Consider the following 23,744-nt stretch of genomic DNA (forward strand, 5'->3'; position numbering starts at 1 on the left):
TACAAAAAGAAAACATGTTTTTTTTTCTAAAAACTGAGGTAAATAGTAATTGATCTGCACCATTTAGTAACTGGTTCATGCCAGTTACTAGCCAGACGTTCTGACACAGTTGTTTGTGTGTTTTTTTCACAGAAACACGCCTGCGTCAGAATCCAGGTGTCAAGCCCAGTGTCCTTTATGTTTTCCAAACAACCTTCCATTGAAGCTCCCTTTTGGCTAAGTACACCAGATCCAGGTAACCAGCAGCAAACAAAGCAGGATTTCTGAAAAAACCAGCAGGAGGCCAGCCCTCCAGTTGTGGAGTTTGACACCCCTGCTTTAGGATACATGGTTTCTCATGGGGGAGTTTCAGTGGCAGCTGTTGAGATGAGAGGTAAACTAAAACATCAACTTCTAAACATTTCTGGATGTCAAAATCAAAGTGTTTTACTGTGTGTGAAAGAATTGAGAACATATAAAAATAGTCTGGCATTTAAACTGCAGAGAAAAACTTGTGGGGCTGTTGCTGCACTTTGATTGTTCCACCCGAGAAGGCTCTTGACGAGCGCTCAAAGAATAATTACAGCCTGCTGATGTCATATATGTGGAACTAATTGTTCGCTAAGTGTTTTACTTGAACATGCTGTCGGATCTCTGTGTGGCGTCGCCTCCATCAGCCAGTCTGTTACAACCACTTAATAATTTAATTAAAGAAAATTCATTCTGCTTGAATAAAAGCGAGTTGCATTATGCTCCTACCTGTAGTTGTTTTCCTCTCCTTCGATGTAGAAGCGGTCGTAGTGCGAGTAGGCTTCGTTCCCCTCCCTGTCTTTGAGCTGGACATGCAGGCTGTATTCCTGGGAGCCGGTCAGCTTGTGGATGATCTCATTCCCCAGCCAGTGCTCCCCAGACGGCTCTCCAAAGCCCTAAATCGAACAAAAAGATATGGCATCATAAGAAACAAAAAAGAGAAAAAAACACTAAGTAGAGGGGAACAATTTCTCTTTGACAGTCGGCCAAAAATTTTGGGCTTAAAACGGAAAAAACGATTTTTCTTTGAAAGTCCATTTATCACATTGATGAGTTGAGACAGTCCACCGAGACTGAGTGAAACACTCCACTCCCAAAGCTTCAGGCCAATCCACAGCAAAGTGAATATACCTTGGGTGCTTATCTTTAGCTACACTTCAACCTAAAAAAGCTAAAGTTACTCCTGACCTCTTGAAGTAGTCCACTTTTCAGTTTGAGCAAAAGAAAAAGGCAAGACAGTAATTTCATTAACAGTGATCGAGATTAAATTTCATTTGATATTTATGTTTCGAAGTTTCAAGAGAAAGATTATTTCAACCCTGTGAGTGTGTGTGAACTTGAGAAGAGCTTCATGCTGTAAATCTGTGTGATATTTTTATTAGAAAGTGACTAAGAAGGATTCTATCGCTGGTGTCATTATTAAAACAAAAAAGCGTAGGAATTTATCATCAAATTAAGCTTTAGATTGTATCTAAATGAGTGGTGTCACGCCATTAATTTTTTGGTGCGAATAATTAATCGTGACCTGCAATTAATTAATCGATGTTAACAGAAAATATTTCTAACCTAATAATTGCTGTAAAAAGCTTAATTATGGAATATGTTAATTTAAATTCATAATATTGCGACACAGTAAAATATCAAATTAAAACTTTTCAACCGTTAACATGATAATTCCAGCTCGCTGCTTTTCTCCTTCAGAATCCACTGGAATAATGTTGGTTAACAATGTTAAACTGATAGTAAATCAAAGAACGTAAACACCCTAAGTTAAAGGGTTAATACCATGATACATGTAATTATTTTAATGCTCGACTAATCACCGATTATTTTTTCTAATTAGTTGACTAATTGGATCATGCATAAAGTGGATGTAAAGCACACATCTGTACCATCATTAGCTTTAAACTATAACTAAAAAAAGAAATATAGCATTACCTGTGATAATGCTAGTGTGAATGCTGTAAGATGTATTTGACCGCTGAAGATGCTAGTGCTGATAGATGAAGATGCTGAAATTGATAGCTGAAATCACTGAAGCTGATAGCCAGCTGAAATACTAGTTAAATACCAAATTAGCCTAAAAACTGAGGAAAGCCTAAGTTAGCCAAAACAGCTAGCATGTAGCTGAAATAATAGCTAAACTCAAAAAAATCCTGAAAAAATGAAAAAAAAAAATCCTAAATTAGCAAAAATGGCTAGCATGTAGCTGAATTATTAGCTAAACTCTAAAATAGCCTAAAAAAAACAAAAAGAGCCTATAGCCAAAACAGATAGCATGTAGCTGAAATAGTAGCTAAACTCTAAAATAGTCTAAAATTTGAAGAAAAAAAAAAAACTAAATTAGCCAAAACAGCTAGTATGGTACGTGTCCAAAAAAGCCTAAATATTAGCAAAATAAAAGCAAACTCCAATTTAGCATAAAAAACAAACAAAAAAATCCTAAATTAGCCAAATCAGTAAACATGTAGCCAAAATATTAGCTAAACTCCAAAATAGCTTAAAACACCTTAATAAATGACTGAAAAAGTCCAAAAAGCTAGCATAATGCCATTATAACTTTCAACTTTGCAAACACTGACTCCAAAAAAAAACGACTAACCCACTATTAAATTAGTCGTTGACTATTTTAATAGTCCGTACCCCACTAATGTATGATGTTGACGGCCTAATCGGGCTTTATCCCTTGCATAATAGATCATAGTAGTGGCATTGTTTGTTTAGCTTGTGTTTTTAGCTCTGTAGAGAACTACAAAGTCACACATTGATGACATCACAGCAGCATCTCGGCTTATGCCACATACACAGCGGTATTTAGACACTGAGATGAGTGCCAGGCAGAGGCGGTTCTACACCGAATTACTTCCCGGGCAAGAACCATTCCCAAACTGGGGAGGGTTTTGCTTAGTCTTGATTATTTAATCGCACAAACACTTTCTCTGCGAAGCTAGCTGATCCTTGTGGGAGAAAGTGTCTTAGCCCGGGGGGTGGTGTAGACTCTTCTTGACCTTCCAGTCTTAGGGCAGACACTCCACTAGGCCACAAGGCCATTTAGCTGGTAAAGAGCACGTGTCACTGTACAGCCCAGTCTCAGTAAAATGTGTACATATTCCACGATTTTGGGAAATACCATGTATAATATACGGCAAAACTGGTTTTTGCGTGCATATAATACGCGCGGTCCTAAACGTGTTAAATATGTTTTCCACGATTGACACGTCCCCTGGTGGAGGCGTGAGCATCACAGACAGCCCCACAAGCGAACAATTTGCTTTTCTAACCCTAACCATAACTGTAATCCTAACCTTAACCAGGAACGACGTCATTTAGAAAAGAGCCGGAGGATTTCTGACCACGTGATCAAAACGAAACCTAAAAAGTCGTGTATGTTGTACGCCGGCGCAACCTGTTCTCTACCATTGCGTATCATATGCACGCAAAAAGCGTGTTTGGCGTATATTATACACGGTATTTCAGAGTGCAAAGTCGTGGAATATGTACTCATTTTACTGCGACCGTGTTGCACTGTAATATTGTTATTATTATTTTGGTGTTGTCAGTATGATCTGTTGTGTAAAATGGTTTAACCAGTTTGATCCTCTTATTTGTCTTCAACGAATATCCAAATCTCTTTAAAACACTTTTCCATTGGTGGCCTGGGCCCCCCTGTGTTTAAACATTCCTACTGGGGAACAAACTCAAGGGCCCTATCGTTGTAGTAATGAGGTTTACCAGAAAATCGACATTCTGATGAGCTCTTATCTGGGTGCAAGTGAAACCAATAATTTTTTAAACTTGACTCCCAGTTATACTCTTCAGTAGTACGAGATCTTCCAATGAACTGAAAAATTACAACACCCCCGAATAGATCAGATAAAAAAAACTGTTAAATTACTGCATACCGATAACACACAGTTACTCATTTATTTTGTTATTTATTTTCCTCTTTTAGGGCGCAGTGGTTAGCGCTCTTGCCTCACAGCGAGAAGGCCCCGGTTTAAATCCCGGCTGGGTCCTTTCTGTGTGGAGTTTGCATGTTCTCCCCGTGCATGAGTGGGTTTTCACCGGGGACTCCGGCTTCCTCCCATCGGCTTCCTCCCACCGTCCAAAAACATGCTTCATAGGTTGATTGGTGACTCTAGGTGTGAATGTGAGAGTGAATGGGTGTGTGATCAGGATCGCTGGTTTATCCGCAGTTAGCGGATGACCAACTTCAACAGTATTTAGATCCAAGGAAATGCCTTTAGAAGTGAAAAACAATCCAAATTGGCTTTCCACGGTCACGTTAGCATCTCCAACATCTGCGTTAGCATCCGTGCTAACGTTCGTTGCACCAGGCCAGACCCAGGGTTTGAGTTGAAGTCCCAGGAGAATCACATCGTTCATTCTTCTCTCCAGGAGATCTTGCCGATGATCTTGTTGTTCGTTACGTGCCTTTTCCTGTCGAAAATCTTCCACAAGTTGTGATAGCTTAGTATCAAGCTCCATCAGTGCTGTTATCTTAGCATTCACAAGAAGCAGTGGAGTTAGCTTAGCCTGGATGTCGGCTAGTGCAAATTTAGACTCCGTCAAGTCGGATTCCAGGTTTTTCTTCTGTGCCATGTTCAACTCTCCTTTTTACAGGATTACTGCTGATTTGCAGTAGATTGTGATCAAAGTCACTTGTATATGACTTTGAAAAGATGAAGAGTTGAGGTGAGTTGAAGACATTTGTCTGCTTGCTGGTGAACCTGAACCGCCTGTGAAAGTATTGAATTAGCTAGTCTAAAAGCGTTCCTAGTAGGTCTTTTGTCTATGATTATATTGTTTCTGTCCAAATTTTTTTTTTAAATTGTGTCGTTTTCTAAGACATTGTTTCTGCAGAGCAGCAACAATTCATTAGAAATGTACTTCTGAGTTGTGAGCAGGACCAAAGCAACCCCGCCCCCCCATACCCTGAGCTCTTAAGGAACCTCGTCGGCCACCCAGTCAACTTTCTGTGTATTATATAACCATTTTTCCAACTGCATTTCTTCGTTTGCTTCTGATTCATAGCAACTTGAATGAAAAAACACTCAGAAATTAGATTTCTAGCTTAATATTTCCAAATATTTTTCCTCTACCATCACAAAAATGTCAAAAGAACATGGTAAAAGCACCATTTTCATTGGAGTGGGTCGTTAATCAAATCAATACCTCCCCATGTGATAGATGCTGTGCTGATAGAGGATTCATCACACATTTATCATGACAGTTTTCCATTCTGAGGGCTCTTGAACCAAATATGTTCCTAGTTTTCAAATCAATTTAGAAAGAACTTATCCTTCAAGGAATTACTGGGAATACTCAGATTCTCATTCTAAATATAATGTTTTTCCTCTCCCCAGAAATGACAAACACCAAAAGGGTTTATTTGCTCCAAAGAAACGTATTTCGTTACAGTGTAGCTACCCTTCTGCCCAAAGTCAAATGGGATGGTGTCAGCGTCCAGATAGAAACCAATAGGATTTGACAGGAAAGGGAATCCATAACAATTTTTGTAATTTTTGGCAGCCATTTCTTAAATTTATAGAAAACAATTTAAATTCTATTTTCTCCTGTTTATTTTTTCTCTTTTTCTCATCTTCTCTCCCTTTTGCCTTCCTTTTCTTTTATACTTTTTAGTCCAGCCGTCTAAGCACACAAAAGTTAACTGAATTGACTGGTGTATAGTTGGATCTCTTTAAGTGTTTTGTGAACGCTTTCAAGATAAAAGACTTCTAAAAAATAAAAGTGGCACAACTAGTTGTTTGCTATCAGTTTTAAACTTTGTTTCCTTTTAAATTAGGCCAGGGGTCTTCAACCTAAGGCTCTGGAGCCACATGCGGCTCTTTATCCCTCTGTTGTAGCACTCTGTTATTTGGTGTTGAAGAGAAATGCAAACAAATTGGTTAATAGTTTAATTTTTTTGTAGTTTTGATTTTTGACATGTCAGATAACTGCGTAAATTTATGGTAAATGTTTATTTTACTGTAAAGGTAATTTATTCTTAGAATACCTTAATCTCATTATGAACATGTAAACTACAATAATTTTTTTGGAAAACTGGATTCTACACGAACATCATTCTTATATTTGATTGTAAAGAGAAAAAGAGTAATGGTGCACCAAAGTCATTATGATTAAAAACAATTTAATGTTTGACTTTTTTGCATTTTTTGTTCAAGTAAATCGGTTGAAGCAGAAGCATCTTGACAGTATTTTATTTTCAAAGAAACTTGGATGTAAAATAAGTTAAATTTGCAATATATATATAGAGAGAGAGATTAAAATATAATGCCATTATGTTCCAATTTCTTTAAATATTTAAGAGCTAAATGTAAAAAATGTATAACAAAATGACTTCATGGTCACTTAAATGGCTTAAAGGTTACAAAAACATAATTCGTATATTTTAAATGGTGAAATGGGACTTTTGTTCAGTAAGAAACGTCACCAAATAGCACTTTTAGCATTTAAGGTTGCAGACCCTCAATTAGTCATAGTAGAGGGTCATTTGGAATCAACATCTGATCAATTCTGACCAAAGATTTATGGAAGTGTGACCGTAGTGGACCCGCTGAGGCCTTTTGTACATATGTTATCTGCCATCTACAGGGCCCCGGTGCTCCCATGCCCCGACTGGAGCCAAATGTTTATCATCCACTTGTAAAAACATTGAGCTTGAAAGTGGTTTTTGAGCTTTTTTTTTGGGTGGGGGGAGTCGGACTCATTTTGTTTTGCAGTCACAATTCTCTCCCTGTATTTGATTTTCAAACCTTGTCTTGGCGATTGATTTGTTGGCGTGGGAGTGAGACAAATCACTCCTGCGGTCAACCCAAAAACCCGAAGCAGCATCAGTCACTTGTTCTGAAAGCTTCGCAAGCACTTCTTTTGTATTTTTCTATTGCGCAAAAAGGAATGTTGTAAAAAAAAAAATCTGCATGATGGAGATCCAACGACAGTCATTAGACCTCAAAACAAAGCAGGAGCCCACCATGTTGTGACTCAGCGGTGGAGCAGCTTTACGGTCTTTTTTGGGGGGTAAAACTCAAACGTCTCGGAAAGTGTGTGGACAGATACAAATGACAGTGTTATGCGAGTCCCGAGTGCCTAACCTGCGCATATGATTCTGTTTATGAGGTTGTGGAAGCAGTTAGAGCAGGTGCAAAAACATGGGGGGTGGTAGCGAACACGGGGGCAGCCAAGCACAACATCCGCAGGTCACCTGGGATCACAGGCTCGCCGCTCTCCCACGCCTCCTAATGCCAAACCGTTCAGGAATAATTATTAAAACCTCCTGTGCATAGTGCTTTGGTGTCGGAGTGCGCAAGCTGCTGACAGCAATGCAGGTCCTACCATTTTATAGTCCTTCCATCCACGATGGAAATCAACGGAGCCATTCCTCCGATGCTGCAGGACTGTCCACCCTCCTCCTTGAGTCTTCATGTCGCAGAACACCTAAAAAGAGAGAAAAAAAATGTTAGTCAAAGTTTGCTTTAAGCAACCACAGCTGATTTGCTCTGTGGAGAAGGTAAAGAGAATTTGCTTAAAGACAGATGGTAGATGCAGGTCTCTGCCAGCTGTTGTGAGAGCTGCCTGCCTCTTTAGCAGCTGAGAGCTCCACTGCTGTCTGGCTGCTGTTTGAGCTGGCCTGTGGAGCGCAGAGAGCTTTCTCACAGGAGAAAACATTGTTTTCTACCTACAATGAACTTTTGTTTACATTACTTGCATTTCAACATGACACAAAGAATAAATATTCAGGAATGTAAAAATATATACACTGTATTTTCCGCACTATAGGCAATAAATGGTTTCTTTTTTAAAAAATGTATGTCACATATAAGCCTCACCGAAGTACGACCCGCTTTAAAACTGTTAGAGATAAGTCCTTCAGTCAGACTTTATTGACTGGGTTCACTGTAACTCTCGACCTTGTTTGTATATGTTAGCCACATGAGATATGTTAGCAACGTTAGCGTGTTTACGACACCTGTTACTCCCAAGCTTGTTTGCAATATGCTACACATTTGCCACATCAGAAATGTTAGCCATGTTAGCGTGTTTACAAACCACTACACATTTGCCACATGAGATATGTTAGCAACGTTAGCGTGTTTACAACACCTGTAACTCCCAACCTTGTTTACAACATGCTAGACATTAGCCACATCAAAAATGTTAGCCACGTTAGCATGTTTACACCATGCTACACATTAGCCACGTCATAAATGTTAGCCATGTTAGCGTGTTTACAATATCAGTAACTCCCAACCTTGTTTGCAACAGGTAAAAAAGCAGACAGATTCTGCTAAAACAAATGTTAAAGTGACAACCCCAACTCCTAACCTTGCTAGCAACAAACACACACACACAAAAAATGCAGTCTGACACCACTACACACTAGCTGTATTAGCATAGTAACAATAATATCCAATTTTGGCCACAACTCATATTACTAAAGCAAACGTTGTTGTGACTATGCTAATTTCCAACCTAATAAAAATAAATAATCACAGTTTTGACTTTGCTACTTGTTAGCTGCATTAGCATATCTACAATCACACCCAACCTTGTTTGAAACTCGTATAAAAAAGTGTGTGTGGGGGTGTGTCCGTGTGTGTGTAGGGGGGGGGGGGCATTTTTTGACATTTTAACTTCTCAAGATTGCTTTGACATTAATAAACAGAACCAGAATTAATCGATATATGAGGCGCTCTGGATCTTAGGGCGCACTGTTGTTTTTTTTATATTAAAATAAGTATTTTATTGTGCAGAAATATAGTATATGTTTGTATCTGTGGGTTGCAATGGAAACATCACCAAATGAGGGGCAGGAGCTTCACATTTCAGGGTGTCATACAATGATATGACCCAGGTGGGAAGAAAAAACTAACATCTCTGCATGCTCTCTTACCCCTGGAGGAAAAAGGGGGTTGCGGTTTGGGTTTCCACAGACTGCTTTCCTCCTTACTTGGCAGCCCATTTTGCCATTTGATTAGCAGAAGAAGAGCTAAAAATTCATCGGGTGACCAATTTTGAAATCTAAACATCTAGGAATTTATTTTTAAAAATATTCTGGGTGTCTAGTGACACTTATTTTGGCATCCATAAACGCAGGTACTGCTGACTTGATAGAGTGAACTTCTCAAACGATGCGAGACGTGCATAATTCCTCGTAATTAGATCGTTTATTTGCCTAATATGCATATTAAAGAAAATATGCTCGGGTAATATTTTTCTTGGCAGTCTTTATATTCTGAAAAGTTAATGAAGATGAAACAGTTTGCTGTCATAAATATGAGGAGCTGCTGTGCTGGGCACAAACTAGTACATTTGCTAAAAGCTCAAATATTTAGACATGAAACGTTTTTTTTTCTTTTTCTTTTTTTTTAACCCCCCCGAACACTGCTACCACTGGCCCCCCTGAACAAACAAACGTGTGCATGCAGGATTCTGGTCATATGGGAACTTCTCTGCATTTCTAAACAAGGTTTGTAAAAAAGAATTTTAAATCGAAGTCAATTCCCAAATGCTTATACCCACAATTCCTTGCTTTTTCCAAGAGCAAGCTTAATCATTTCAGCTTAATAAAGGTTTAATTCACATTTATTTAGAGAAAAACTAAGTTTATGTTTCCTTTGACAAAGTTGTACTTTTAAGAAAATTTAAAAAGAGAGAAGAGATGCTTCGCTTGCTTCATTTTCAGCACTGAGGAAAACAAGTAAACAAATAAACAAGATGATGTCCAGTAATTCAATAGATAAATCAAAGGGATAAATAGAAGTAATGTTTTTGCCTCCAGTCAGTCTGAGAAAACACTCACTGTTTAGAAAAGAGGCTGTCTTTCTTTTTTTTTTTTACAGCCAATTTGCCTGCCACACAGGAACTGCATGGCAAAGACTGAAAGCAGCTTCGACGTGGTGAGTAACTTGTTTCTGCTGAAACCAACAACGGCCCCAGTTGGCCTGGAAACACATGTGCCTAACACCTGGCTGTCTTGCCCACAGGAAACAAAAAAAAAAGGAACTGAGGGAAACAGAGGCAGAAGGGGAGGCAGCCAACAGTAAACTAGGTTGAAAGCAATGCATAACAAAAAGCTGTTTCACCCCTACCAACTCCACCGCCACCACCACACAGTTAAAGCCGCGAGAGAGAAGATCCCATCTAAGAAGGAGACTTGATGTGATTCCCAGAAATGATATCCTGCTGCCGGGTGCTATGGCTGAGTTAGCAGAAAGCAGGCATTTCAGATCAGTGGAAGTCCATTCTAGACTTTTCTGACTCTGCATTCAGAAGCACGCGCTCGTTCACTGTGAAGTCTGCAGGTTTGATGCTCCTGCTTCTTATTAGTTTTCCTCGCTGTAACGCAGCGTGGCATCTCCATCTACGTTCGTGCCAGAATCTTTGCGTATTTTAAAGACCCACTTCGATGAAAACTGTGTTTTTAGTGTTTTGAACATGTTCTGTGGACTTTTTTTCTCAAGATGAGGACAAATATAAAGAAAATTGAGATTCAAATTGCCTTCCTGAGTATTTCTTTACTCAAATTGCTGTGAATCAGAAGCAGATGAAAATATGCAGTTTGAAAAAGCTTGTAGTAGTGATGCTACAGTTGACGTCGCCACCAGCTCTCTGCTCCACTCCATTCCGATGCATCCACTTGTAAACAAATAGATCCATGAACGTCCTTGTTTTCCTGAGTTGTTATCTGGCTTAAAACGGCTTGATAGCTCCAATATTGCTCGCCACTTTGCTGCCCCCCCAAAACCTTTGCTACATACACACAAGGCATGTGATGCATATTCAAGAATGCGCTGAAATGGAGTTCATGATCACGCTTTTAACATATGGTCTTTTCACTTAACTGTTGATATCCTAGACATGTATCTACAGTTGGACGAAGCTTGTTGCAAAATATTCAAGTAGCTCAAATCTTGGGAATTTTGCTTTCTTTCACAGGTCTATTCTGCTGACTTCTGCCATGAGCCACAGGCTGACTCTGCAGGTATGCACAGAAATTTTTGGTTTAAAGTGTCCAGCACCAGCGGACCAAAATCTGTTTCCTGAAGTTCTAATGAAAAACTATTCAAACTTAAAAATATTAGAAACTTATATTTGGCAACATATTTATTTCGTTGTTGAGTGAACACTGAATAAGCGGGTCAATATGAGTCGTGTACACAAACCCAAAAGAATTTGGTCGCAACCACTAGACTTGAGTCGGGACCAACAAGACTTGAGTTGCAACCCATGATATTTCAGTCGCAGTCCACAAAAATTGAGTCGCAACCAACAAGACTGGAGTCGCAACCACAATACTTGAGTTCCGGTCCACAAGACTTGAATCGGGACCCAGGAGACTTAAGTTGCGACCCACTATATTTGAGTCACGGCTTACAACACTTGAGTTGCGGCTCACAACACTTGAGTTGCACCTCACAAGACTTGAATCGCAACCAATAAGACTTGAGTCGCGGTCCACTAGACTTGAGTTGTGACCAACAAGACTTGACTCGTGACAAACGATACTTGAGTCGCGGTCCACAAGACTTAAGTCGCGACCCACGATACTTGACTCGTGACCAACAAAACTTGAGTCGCGACCCACGATACTTGACTCGTGACCAGCAAAACTTGACTCGTGACCAGCAAAACTTGAGTCGCGACCCACGATACTTGACTCGTGACCAACAAAACTTGAGTTGCGACCCACTATACTTGACTCGAGACCAACAAAGCTTGAGTCGCGACCCACGATACTTGAGTCGGGGTCCACTAGACTTGAGTCGGGACCCACGAGGCTGAAGTCGCGACCCAATAGACTTGAGTCAGTTCTGACCCACAGGATTTGAATTGCGATCCACAAGACTTGAGTCATAACCCTCAAAACTTTAGATGCCATCCACGAAACTTGAGTTGCGGTTTACAATACATGTATTGTGACGAACGAGACTTGAGTCACAACCTTCAAGACTTTAGTTGCTATCCAAGAGACTTGAGTCGCAGTTAAAACCCCTTGAGTCGTCATTCACTAGATTTGAATTGCAACCCATGAGACTGACTGGTCAACTGGTTTAAGTAGAGTGGCCGTGCGTTTTGTAGAGCTCAAACATGGACTTAAAATCTTGTGTAGCGACCTGTGAACTCAGAAGCCCAAAATTCCGTGTGCTTGTTTACACAGACTTTTCATTGAACGTGTGCTGCTAAGTTTGGTGTGAACGTATCATCAGAGGTGAATTCTCATTAACTCCTTTCACTCTGAAGAAACTATGTTCTAGAAAATGATACAGATTTTTAGAATTTCCCTGAAAATGGCATGATTGTAACTATAAGACCACCGGGAAAACTCTGAAAATAATAAAATGATTGGAATAGAACTTTGAAGGAATCACATGGGCTTTTCCTTGTGATAGTTAAGATTTAACTTAAAAATGACAAAAGAATTATGCTCAGAGAGACAAAAGGACAAAGGTTTCAGAAAAAAGTTTCATGTCAGTGTCAGTTAGGTGATATTTGCAGGAAAAGGCCAGTGGTCTTTAACTTCTACCTCCCCCGCAGCCCGACGTTGTGGGTTCAGCTCCAAAATACTGCCAAAGTCATTTTTAGAAGGTTTGATAAACATGGCACATTCGGATGCAAACCGCACCTCAGCTTCTGCGACGCAAATTGGGTCAACACACAGCTGGGATTCAACAACATCATCATCACTCATTGTTATGAGGCTGCAATTTGAACTCTTCATTAGGCAGAAGTGTCAGTTTGTGCAGAAGCCTTCAAAGGTCTCTCAAACCTGATGGAGCTAGATTGATGTGAAGCCGTTTGGAGCTAAATTTGGATTTATTTATTTTTTTGGAGAAGGAAAGATAATCTAAGGCTTTAAGAGGTTAAAGATTCTCTACCTCAACGTCCCGGGTGGAGTTGTGCAGGCGTATGCTATAAACTCCACTCTCTTTCACTCCAGATCGCAGGATTTCTGCGCAGTCCCTGAAATGATGCGGCTCCTTCTTGGGGATGCTGGAAACCTCTGCAGAAACATGAAAGCATATGTTGACAGACTGAAATCTGCAGCTTTTGATCCATATCCAAATGCCATGCTGCATGTGAGCTGTCTTCCTTAAGCCTTTGATGTTTGCAGCCTGAATATTAAATATGGAAGCAGCGTGTGTCTGCCATCTGAATTACAAGCCGATGCAGATCACCTTTTTGCCAGCATAAAACCTCCCTCAGCGGCGGCATCCCTCGGCTTGTGTGTGTTTGCAGAGTTTTGAGTAACAGCGCAAACTGGGCCTTACCGTTGCAGTGATTGACTTTCGTCAGCAGCTTCTGCACGGTGTCCGTGAGCATGGCCTGCTGGCTCTGTAGTAAAGTGCTGTTGAGCGTGGAGCTTCCAAGTTCACCCTGAAGCTGACCAACCAGTTGACCCTGCCTTTCCAGCAGATCTTGAAGCTGCTCCTTCTCACTCTGTAAGCTCTGCAGCTCCTTTCCGTATCGAGCTTCGAGCGCCAGCAGCCTTTGTTCAAGAAAACTGTACAAAAAAAAATAAATAAATAAGAGGCCAAAATCAAATCAAGATCAAATCTGGGTCATCATTTTGTATCATTTTCTGAAAATTATCTTGTTGCATATGTCATTAAAGTCCCCCTCCGGTGAAAATCCTGTTTTTTTTTTGTTTTAACATGTATGTGCATCATTCTTCTTATAAAAGAGACAAATGTAATTAAAATTTCATTTTGTTTTTTTATTTCTGAGAATTCCTCCTTTTAAATCTATCAATCAAACTGTCACAGAAACCCTCTGTTTGAATGAATGATCTTCTTTCCATCAACAGCTCTGCTGCACATGCACTAAACCCTCATCTGTTCCTAGTGTCTAGTTCAGGTTCTGGAGAAGAGAAGATGGTATCTTCACATTGACTGCAGTCAAATGAGCCGCCGTTCACATTTCTGTGGTCAAATCAGCATCACTGGATTTTTGGTGTGAGTTTCATCCAATACTTACGGTAGCAGGACTGAGAACGCTGGAAAATCTCCACCAGACTCCACGGAGCTTCTTGATGTGACCACGGAGATGTGAACGGCGGCTCATTTGACCGCAGTTGGAAAGGATTGTAAATCAATGAAAGAGCATTTTGATGTTAGCTTTGATTATTTTATCAAGAACTCTGAGAAACCAATGATTGAATGTATTGATCACAGTCAATAAACATTGGAGAATTAGCTAAAAGAGTCTTTGGTGAACTGGAAGGAGAAAGAATCAGGATTTTGGAGGAAGTTCTGTCCATGAAGATCTTCACTTCCTCGTCCAGCTGACATCTGGATCATCAACTGGACATTACCCAGATTGATGGATGTTTTTATGTAGCAGCGGTGAAGATTTACGCTAAAGAGACACAGAGCTATCATAATCGGACTGGGGGGGGTCTGAGGCGGGGCTACCTAGCTCAACGCCAAAAGCCACGCCCCATCAGAGGAGATTTTGGAAACAGAGGCTTCAGATTAACATTAAAAATGTTAACTTTTTAAGACATTTCTGTTGTGGAATTTTGGTGAAAAACTTAATATTCACACTTAAAACAACACTGGGAACATTTTTTTTTAATTAAAAAAATGTCATAGGGAAACTTTAGAGTTATGGTAGTTGAAGTTAACACTGGAGTTAAAGTGTTATCAAAGAGTTAAAAGGAAGATAAGAACTTTTTTTTTTAAAGAAAAAAATGTCATGGGGGACTTTCAAGACCCTTGCCGATCATCTTTTGATCTATTCTCAAAGCATTTCCAGTTGTCTTTTAAACATGATTATGCTGTTTTTAGGGAAAATCAAAACAACTGTGTCTTTTTCTAGCCCTTCCGCTGTCTTTGGGGTCCAGATGACTCCAACCACATACTGATATGTGATTCCTTCCATGAAAAATGTGGACAAAGGTGGAAAAGATTTAATGTCTGACATGGACATTAGTGAAATCAGTGATGTAAAAAAAGTTCAGCGCACTGCCTTGTGGGGTCCAGATGACCCCACTTTTATTATAAACAAGCTACAGAGAGCGGAAGGGTTAAGACAGTTTCTGCAGAGAAAAGTCCCTTTGATTTGGGGGCGGAACAGTTGGTGCAGAATAACCCCACCCCCACTTCCCATCCCCCATCTGTTATACACTCTCCCGCTAGCTTACAGCCCCAACTTAACATTAGCAGTTCAACAAAAAAGGTGTTCAATATCAGAGCTATCCAGTCGTACAATTTTAATCCAGATTCCAGGAAAATAAAGACGTACATGGATCTAGCCATCTACAAGCAGACGCTCCTGATTTGAATTTGAATAAAGAAACACACAATCAGCAATTTTTCTTTGGGTAAGGCGACCATTTACCCTTTTACAAGGGAATGACTAATCCACATCAGTGCCAGTCTCACCGGGCTAACACAATATAAACACCTGTACCACAGCAGCACTCACAGATGGCCCCGCACGCCAAGGCGCTCAATCATAGACGGCAATAACCTGACAGTTTGTGTACGTGTGTGTGCGCGCCTCCATGAGTGGCACTCCCCCACCACCCCCTAAATGAAGATCATAAATCCCTGCAGCTTGATCTTTATGGCTTTAACTAACAACTCTGCAGCAGTTATTTAATAAAGCAATCCAGCCACCTAGATTGAAACAAGCTACACTCTGTTCACGATGGATCCTCAATCTCCCACTTTAGGGGAGCGGATCCGTTTGAATGTTGGAAGGAGAAATCTTTTTTTTTAATATACATTACTTGTAATCGACATCACAGTGGTGGGAAAATACTCCATAAAACTGGCAGAACAAGCAGACAAATTGTGTGTATTTTACTTTCAGGATCAGTCAAAGTGTAGACTACGCCATAAAACCAGCAAAACGATGTTTAAACAGTTAGGAGAGTTGGCAGGACGAATATGCCTTTTTGGATCCCATTTCATCCTGAGTTATTAACGTGTTATGGTTATGATAATGTGCTATTTATTATCACTGTTATTGTAATAAGTGCGTTTTGCTCCACCCCTTTGCAGCGTGCTGCTCTTCCTGCCAGTACTATTTTACATGCAATGCCTGTGAAAACAAACATGTCTGTTCCTTTTTTGAGCTTGGCAGTGATTCCAAAACTTGCCCTTAAAGCTCAGCAACTGTAACCTTCTACAAACAGTTTCCACTTCAATCTGCAGCCGCAAATCTGCACGCTGGATTTCACAGAAAAGCTTGTTGCCGAGTGGTGGAGATGCGTTCATTTGTTTACACGTCGTAACCGTGTCTGCACCTCCGAGGACGAGGCCTAAAGGTCAGAGGAGGGCCACACGGACCAAATGTGGAACAGGTGTTGATGCCGGGGCGCTGTGATCTCCCCCGGTCACACTTGGTACAGACGGATGGAAGGATAAACAAGCAGATTCAAAGAGTGAAAAAACACACCCCGCCTCTCACACTGGTTTGCAGCCCTCTTATAGCTCCACCCCCTGGCCCTTTTTCTGACCCCTGCATTCAGACACAGAAGAATGGGAAACCCCTCCTAACATTAACTGACGGGAGCATGCACACATGCTTACACAGTATGCATGAGTTTGCTGTTTAGTAGCCTTCTGGTAGGAACGCATGTGTGCCGTCTTTTTCCATTGATGTTAATTTCCTGCCTTTCAGTGCAGATCAAATCCAGCTGTTAAAAAATGTGATTAACCTTTATTCCAACCTAGAGGTTCTTCTTCCATTAGCAGGTGTGAGAGATCATCTGACCTTAACTCTGGACAAGTCAACCCAGGTCAACCTTAAGATGAGTCTTGGTACACCTACAAGTAAGCTTGTTAACCACACTCGGGGGTAATTACAAGATGAAGAGCTGACATAAACCAGATTTAATCTGAGGATGAAAAAAAAACTGGCTATTGCCATGCCAAGTAAGTATAATGTAATTTGAGGGTATATTTAAAGAAAGTTAAGCTTAAAATTTTATTTCTGAGTGTTTCTATGTTCAAATGAATCAGGAGCAGCTGCAAAAAATGCTGTTTTAAAATGTTTTACTTTATTCCGCACCGTCAAAAAATGTGTTTTTAAAACTCGTGCCATAAATAAGGCCCTCTGAACTATATAGTACATGAAGCAAGACTAAAGAGTCACACAAAACTTCGCCAATTCAGTTCGCAGTAACTCTAGATCCTGTTCTTAACATGCTACATGTTAGTCGTGGTAGCATATTCATAACATCTGTAACTCTCAATCTTGTTTGCAACAATTTAAAAAAACTGATATTTTGACAGAACACCATTTACTTTAGGCACAATTAGAACTAATCTATATACAAGGCACTCCATACTGTCATTTTTTTTGTAATGAAGGATTTTAAAAGTGCCTTAAAAGCCTGTACAAACCACAAGCATGTAGAACACCTGTGCACAAACAGATTCATGAACGTCTTTGTTTTCCTTGGAATCTTGATCAGAAATTTACGACTAAATAGCTCCAATATTAGGAATAGGAATCACTGGGTACCTCACAATACCATGCGATATGCGATACATGGCTCTCAATATTGATGATATCGCAATACTGTGATAATTGGTTAAAATCATCTGATATGTCACGTCATATAAAACAACACATATTTTTTGGGAAAAATATATCCCTATTTATAATATTTAAATTCTTTTTTAACTTGAAGACAATCATAATAAACTGTCTTATTTTGTGCAACAAATAATACACACTTTTGTGCAAATCAGTAATACTTTAATAAGCATTGACACCAATTAAATTGGAATTGTCTGTAAAATTCAGTGTTAACAATAGTAAATAAGAACATCAGTGTCACTACTTAGTACAAACTTGTTTTAAACAACAGATCAAAAAATAAATAATTCAGTAGCTGCCGGGCACATTGGTGCCTGCGACTGCCAGTCTGGCAACGTGCGTCTCCTATCTACCTCCAAAGGAACGTCTCACCAAAGGATGGCGAATAAAACGTTTTACAACCTCTTCAAACGATAATGAAAGATTGATACTTGGTGAGAACCCATTGAGAATCGATCGCAGGACTAAATATCACGATATATCGCAATATCAATATATTGGCACCCCCCTATCCAATATTGCTCTCTATTATAGCTACACCACAAATGTTTGGTTGGAGTTGTGAGGCACTATAAGCATGTAAACAGATGGGTGACAGGAAGAGGGGGTGGGCCTGCTCTACACCAACAGTCCTGCCCATAACTCATAGACGAATTTCTAATAGACTACCTAGAAAATGACACAAGTTTGGCTAAAAACGGCTAAAAACGCCATCATCATAATTAAAAGACCACTTGCTTTAAAAAAGATCAAAAGATAATTTTAGTGTAATTTTAACAGTATATTGTAGGTAAAAAGTGTCTAAAAAGTCAAACAGTATTTTTTGTACTTAATTTTTCTTTCTGGTAAGTAATTATTTTGGCTAAATCAGACGCGATTGTAGTTATATCGGGGGTCTCAAACTGGCGGCCCCGGGACATTTGTGGCCCCCAAGTCGATATTGAAGAAGATATTGTTTAGTAGACATGAACAAATGTTCAACATTTTTGGCACAAATAGAACCCCATACGCACCAGACTCGGCCCAGTCTCAGCCTTCAGTGGCCCCAAGGGAAATTGAGTTTGAGAACCCCGAGTTATAGACTATAACCAGATAGTTTGGTCTATTTTTGTGCATTAAATTACCTAAAACACAGGAATCTGGCAAATTATCGACATTCCCTGGTCATTAAGACTGTATTTATGAGGTAGTGTCAGTGTGAAAGAGCTCATAGATGATAAAATCATTGTCCTGCAAATAATGATCATACCTGTTTTTGTCACTGAGGCGTGAAATCTCTTGCGTCTGCAGCAGAATGTGTTTCTCGAGGCGGTTGGTGAAGAGCGAATACTCGAGCAACTGGATCTCTAGGCGACTCGTCTGGTTTAACACCTAAGATCAATGAAACATTAGGAGAGTACGTACAAATACTAGGATAAATGAGTGTGTTCTGTAGAAAAGGATCCTTGGGCATAAACAGTGTCACACAGCACAACGCAAATCCAATAATTTGCCTCCTTTGATCTCCTAATCAAACTTTGAGGGAGAGTGATCTCATAAGCACCTGCAACATGTTTTGAAGTTACAGATGAAACGAAAACTCCAACAAGGCCGTTCAGATGTTTGTACAGCTTTAAATCTACTTTGATAAGCCAAAAGAAAAGCACAGGGACCAAAACAGCCCTATCTGTAATAACAACGCAATGGAATGATTGAAGACACATCTGTGTTGTGCTACTGATATTTATGTTTTAATTGGCTTGTTGTCAGGCTTCATGCTCATTGTGTCAATCGTAGCCGGGAGAACCAAATTGCAGCTGTTTCAAAGCAGCTGCCGCCACCTTTGGGCAAGGCTTCTCAGCAGGTTACATCCGATTTACATTTAATTAGCTATTTATCTGGTGTTTCAAATGTGACAGTTCCTTTTTTTTTTTTTACATTGGTGTGACCTCCACTGCAAACTAGTTGGGTACAAACATGTTACCGCAAGGGACCAACTCAGTGGCCTTGTGGTAGAGTGTCTAGAACGTTGTGAGTTCAAATCCATGATCAAATCATACTAAAACCTTCAAAATGGGACCAAATGGTTGCTGAGTGTAAGGCCCGATCCGAATACTCCCCTTCTCCCTCTCCCTTAGCCCTCCCCCTTGATTTGAAGTGGCAGTTGAAGTCAACGTCGTGTCCAAAGTCCGCTATCGCGAGAGTAAACCGCACCGTGCGAAGAAGCTAATGCTAGCGGACTGGCAAAGTTGATGACGTCATTGAACGGAAGTCACGTCCGAAATATTAGACACTATTTTTTCATCACCCTCCGTTTGGAGCAAACACGGAGGGATACACGAAGGGGAAGGGCTAAGGGAGAGGGAGAAGGGGAGAATTTGGATCGGGCCAAACTGTCTTCAGCTGACCACTCCCTCGGGGGATGGGTCAAATGCGGAGAACGAATTTCACACACTTTGGTAAGTGACAACAAATGTGACTTGAACTTTAAAGGATAACACAGTAGGACAGTTGGAGAGTGACTCTATTATCATATCGGGTAAGATAGCTGTCTAAAAGAAACGCATTCATAATGAAAAAGTTGTTTTCATAAATACATTTAGTGTCACGCTTAACATGTCTCTTTTGAATACAACTTTTTTGTTTAGAATAGGACTTTTCTTTGTCTTGAAAGTGAATTTCTCCTGTTCAAAAACTGTCAACAATATGTAATGGGGTCACAGGCTTACACATCGAGTCCAAAGAAAAACAAGACAAAGTAAAGTTATATTTAAAAGAGACATTTTATACGTAAAACTAAATCTTGTTTTCACATTTTTTGTACTTATGAATACAACTTTTTCTTTATGAATATGTTTTTTATTGACAGCTATCCTATTTCATACTCTCAGCTTAGTTTTGAAAAGAAAGTTGTGCAAGCCAATAGATTTTTGATGACCAAAGGTAATACACCTATGAGCCATGCTAAAGCTAGCACAATAACGACCGACCATTATAGAATCAAAGATGGGCGGGGTTTTTATACTGGAGCTGCAGAGCATGATGACGTGAAACTCCTGACCAGTTGACCAATCACAAAATTCAACTGTAATACCTCGTTCCAACCTGTAGGGGGCGGCATACAGACAGTTTCAGACTATAATTTTACGAATTAAACAAGTTTAATTTGTCAATGACTAACAAAGAGCACTTTTAAAGCTGCAAACAGTCAAAAGAAGTTGATTTACTATTTAGTTATCTTTCAGTCAGGCGTCTGCAACCTGCAGCTCCAGAGCCACATGTGGATCTTTTGCCTTTCCATTCTGACTCTGGTTAAAGATAAATAACGTTTTTTTGTTTTTAAAAAATAACGTTACTGAGGTAAAATCTTTTAGACATCAGATTTTTGTGTGGCATGAATCACGGAAAATCAATTGGAAGTCAAAAAGCACAACTAGAATTAACTGGATTATAAGACGGATTTTCTATTTTTGAACAATATTTAAGTTCGCCTTATGGGTTGAGAAATACAGTGAGAGTCACAATTGGTTTTGATTTATTTTTTGAGTTGGATTCATGTATTTTTGGCAGAGATCTACCACAAATGGTGAATAAACCTTTTTTTTTACCTGCTACTACATTGGTGGTTTTGAGCTGATTCCATGTGACACATGTCTTTTATTTTGAAAGGAAATCATGTGAACCTCTGTCAAGTTATAAACTGTTTATATTTTGAAAAAAATGGTATTTTCTCTTTATATTTATGTTTTATTAATATAAAAGAAGTTAATTTTTACTTATAATGGTAGCATTTGACATAAATTCAAATCTGTTTTATTTTATGAAAGGATAAATTGAGTCTTTGTGGTTCCTGCTGGGTTTTGGTCGGTGAAAATTTGACCCGGACGGCTCTGTAAGTGATGAAGGTTGCAGACCCCTGCTTTAAGTTAACCAGAGTTTTCCCGGATGGACTCACCTGGGTCTCCACATCGGTCAGTTTTCGAGTCTGCTCCGCCGATTGGCTCAGGAGGTTGGTTCCCATTTCCAGCATTGCAGCTGTCTGAGTGTGAACCGCAGATCTCTTTATTTCTTCCATCCCGGAGCGCACGTTCTCTTGGATGAAGTTCTCCAGCTGGAGGGACGTTAACGAGACCGAGAATTCATTATTATTTTTTTTTTTCCAAGCAGGATATTTTCCGACAGTTTGACACATCATAAAAAAGGGCCCCTGTCAAGTAGATGCAAACTAGAGGCCTCCCTTGAGACTCAAATTTAGCCCCCTTTCCACCTCCATCTTCATCTCTGTATCTCTGATCATCCCCCCAACATTACCAGTGGAACACATCTGAGTGAGAATTGATAAAAAAGCAAAAAGTGCGTACTTTGACATCATGATTTTCATGTTTTTCATCCCAACTACAGCCTCTTTAACAACAGAGAAAAATACAAGCAGGAAAAAAACAACGAGTCACAAAAATACCCAAAATAGAATTCCTTTCATGTCTTTCTTTTTTAGAAAACTGTCCTCTTAGCGCAGGGTTTTGTGAAAAGTATCAGGGGAATTTCAATCCCACTCTTGCTGCCGTGAATGATCAGATTTTGTTTGTAATAAAGGAAAGTTGAATATCAAACCAGAGATCATTAATATTTATACCTCTTATGTAGGGAAGACATCAGAATTTAGTCATTAAACCGCACAACTGGAAAATGAAGTCTCACAGGAGACAGCACTCAATATTATCTGGTTAATGAGTTGCCATCCCAGAAATTTGAACAGAATTTGAATCAGACAACAAATGCTTGGTTCTCTGTTTCAGGGTTTTCCCCCCATTTTGTTTTCATAAATGAACATTTATAGAACAAATATAAATGTTAAAAAGTTATTTGGCTTAAATTTTAAATACAATACGGGTATAAATGCTGATTCACTTATTAATTCTGTACCACAGCAGTTGTTTTTGATATTCGTCTTTCCTACACTGACTTTAAGCAGAATTTTAACTCACCACAGACTCAAAAACTCAGCAAGAATTGTACACACCTGGTGAAATGAATTTTTGACATAGTGAGAGACCTCCTCCAAAAAATGATGACATCATAGCGAGAGAACTTGTCAAAAAATAAATGGGGTCTAAATCTGTCATGCACTGAGAAAAGTGAAACATTGGATCAATTAACAAAAGTCATATAATTTGTTACATTAAAATGTTTAGATTTCATCAAATTAATATTTTAGGTTGATGATTTACACAACTCAAAAATTGCATTTGATTAAAAAAACTAATAATTTTAAAAGTGACAAAAGACTGAGGTTTTGTTAATTGATTCAATTAACAACACACACAAAAAAAGTCAAAATCCACTAACAAAATCGAAACACACAAAGGGGATCTCCAAAGGGATTTTTAAAAATTATTATGGGATGGCCACAGGATCAACGGTTTGGCGGCCATTTTGTGTGAAATTTGTTGTTTTGCTCTTTTTTCACCTTTTAGGAAAAGTAAAGATTTCACAAATATGCCTAAAGCTTGAGTCTTCAACCCTAATTAAAGTTTTGTTCACCTGTGAATTTAGGAAAGACAAACAAACAAACAAACAAACAAAAAAAAAACACAGCTTTAATCATACAATGACATTTTGTTTTTGGTGCTACTTCTCTATTAGCTTTCAGAACTTTTCAATAAAGCAGCTTTTCTTGTTTTAATCTTCTCCAACATTTTGAAGCGTAAAATAACTAAAACAACAGGGGGCAAAATAATTAAATCTTTGCCTAAAAAAATGTTTAAAAGTGATTACTAAGTGGTTTAAATTCATCTCAACTTTAAGAACCAACAACTTGTGCAACATAATCGCCTTCATGCCCTGAAACTGCTATCAGGAACACACACGTGTCCCTGTTTGAGCCCGTTTGTGCTGGAGCTCAATCCAAAGGTTTTTGATATGCTTCATCTCTTCCTGCCAAATTACTAATTACAGCTTTGTCAAATGCTACACTACACGGCCAGATAAAATCATCTTTGGGATGAAATAGAAATCTGTTTCCAGAAGGACAGAAGGGGGATCAGTGCCAAGAAAATCATTTAGGGTTGAATAATGGTTATCTATTGAACAAAAAGACGTCTTTGAACCGTGACACACTTACAGGAAAATTATTTCTAATAGGTTTGGTGATGGAAAAAACGGTGTAATTGAGTTTATGG

General features: G+C 39.3%; 1 protein-coding gene and 1 long non-coding RNA gene across 2 annotated transcripts in view; one reads left to right on the forward strand and one right to left on the reverse strand.

Annotated features, from left to right (window-relative positions):
* The window catches only part of angpt2b (angiopoietin 2b), a 38,420-nt gene that overhangs the window by 7,210 nt on the left and 7,466 nt on the right, over positions 1 to 23,744 (reverse strand). Inside the window, exons 2-7 of the mRNA XM_024294166.2 lie at positions 21,521 to 21,676; positions 18,836 to 18,957; positions 13,302 to 13,534; positions 12,909 to 13,033; positions 7,366 to 7,467; positions 739 to 905 (exon numbers count right to left, since the gene is read on the reverse strand). Coding sequence (XP_024149934.1) covers positions 739 to 905; positions 7,366 to 7,467; positions 12,909 to 13,033; positions 13,302 to 13,534; positions 18,836 to 18,957; positions 21,521 to 21,676 — 905 coding nt within the window. The remainder of the gene's footprint in view (positions 1 to 738; positions 906 to 7,365; positions 7,468 to 12,908; positions 13,034 to 13,301; positions 13,535 to 18,835; positions 18,958 to 21,520; positions 21,677 to 23,744) is intronic.
* On the forward strand, positions 7 to 9,930 carry LOC112159857. Its single transcript, XR_002921547.2, has 2 exons — positions 7 to 373; positions 9,873 to 9,930. It is a non-coding gene; the product is annotated as an uncharacterized LOC112159857 (long non-coding RNA).

The sequence above is a fragment of the Oryzias melastigma genome, linkage group LG11 (genome assembly GCF_002922805.2).
Source record: "Oryzias melastigma strain HK-1 linkage group LG11, ASM292280v2, whole genome shotgun sequence".
NCBI classification, from domain to species: Eukaryota; Metazoa; Chordata; class Actinopteri; order Beloniformes; family Adrianichthyidae; genus Oryzias; species Oryzias melastigma.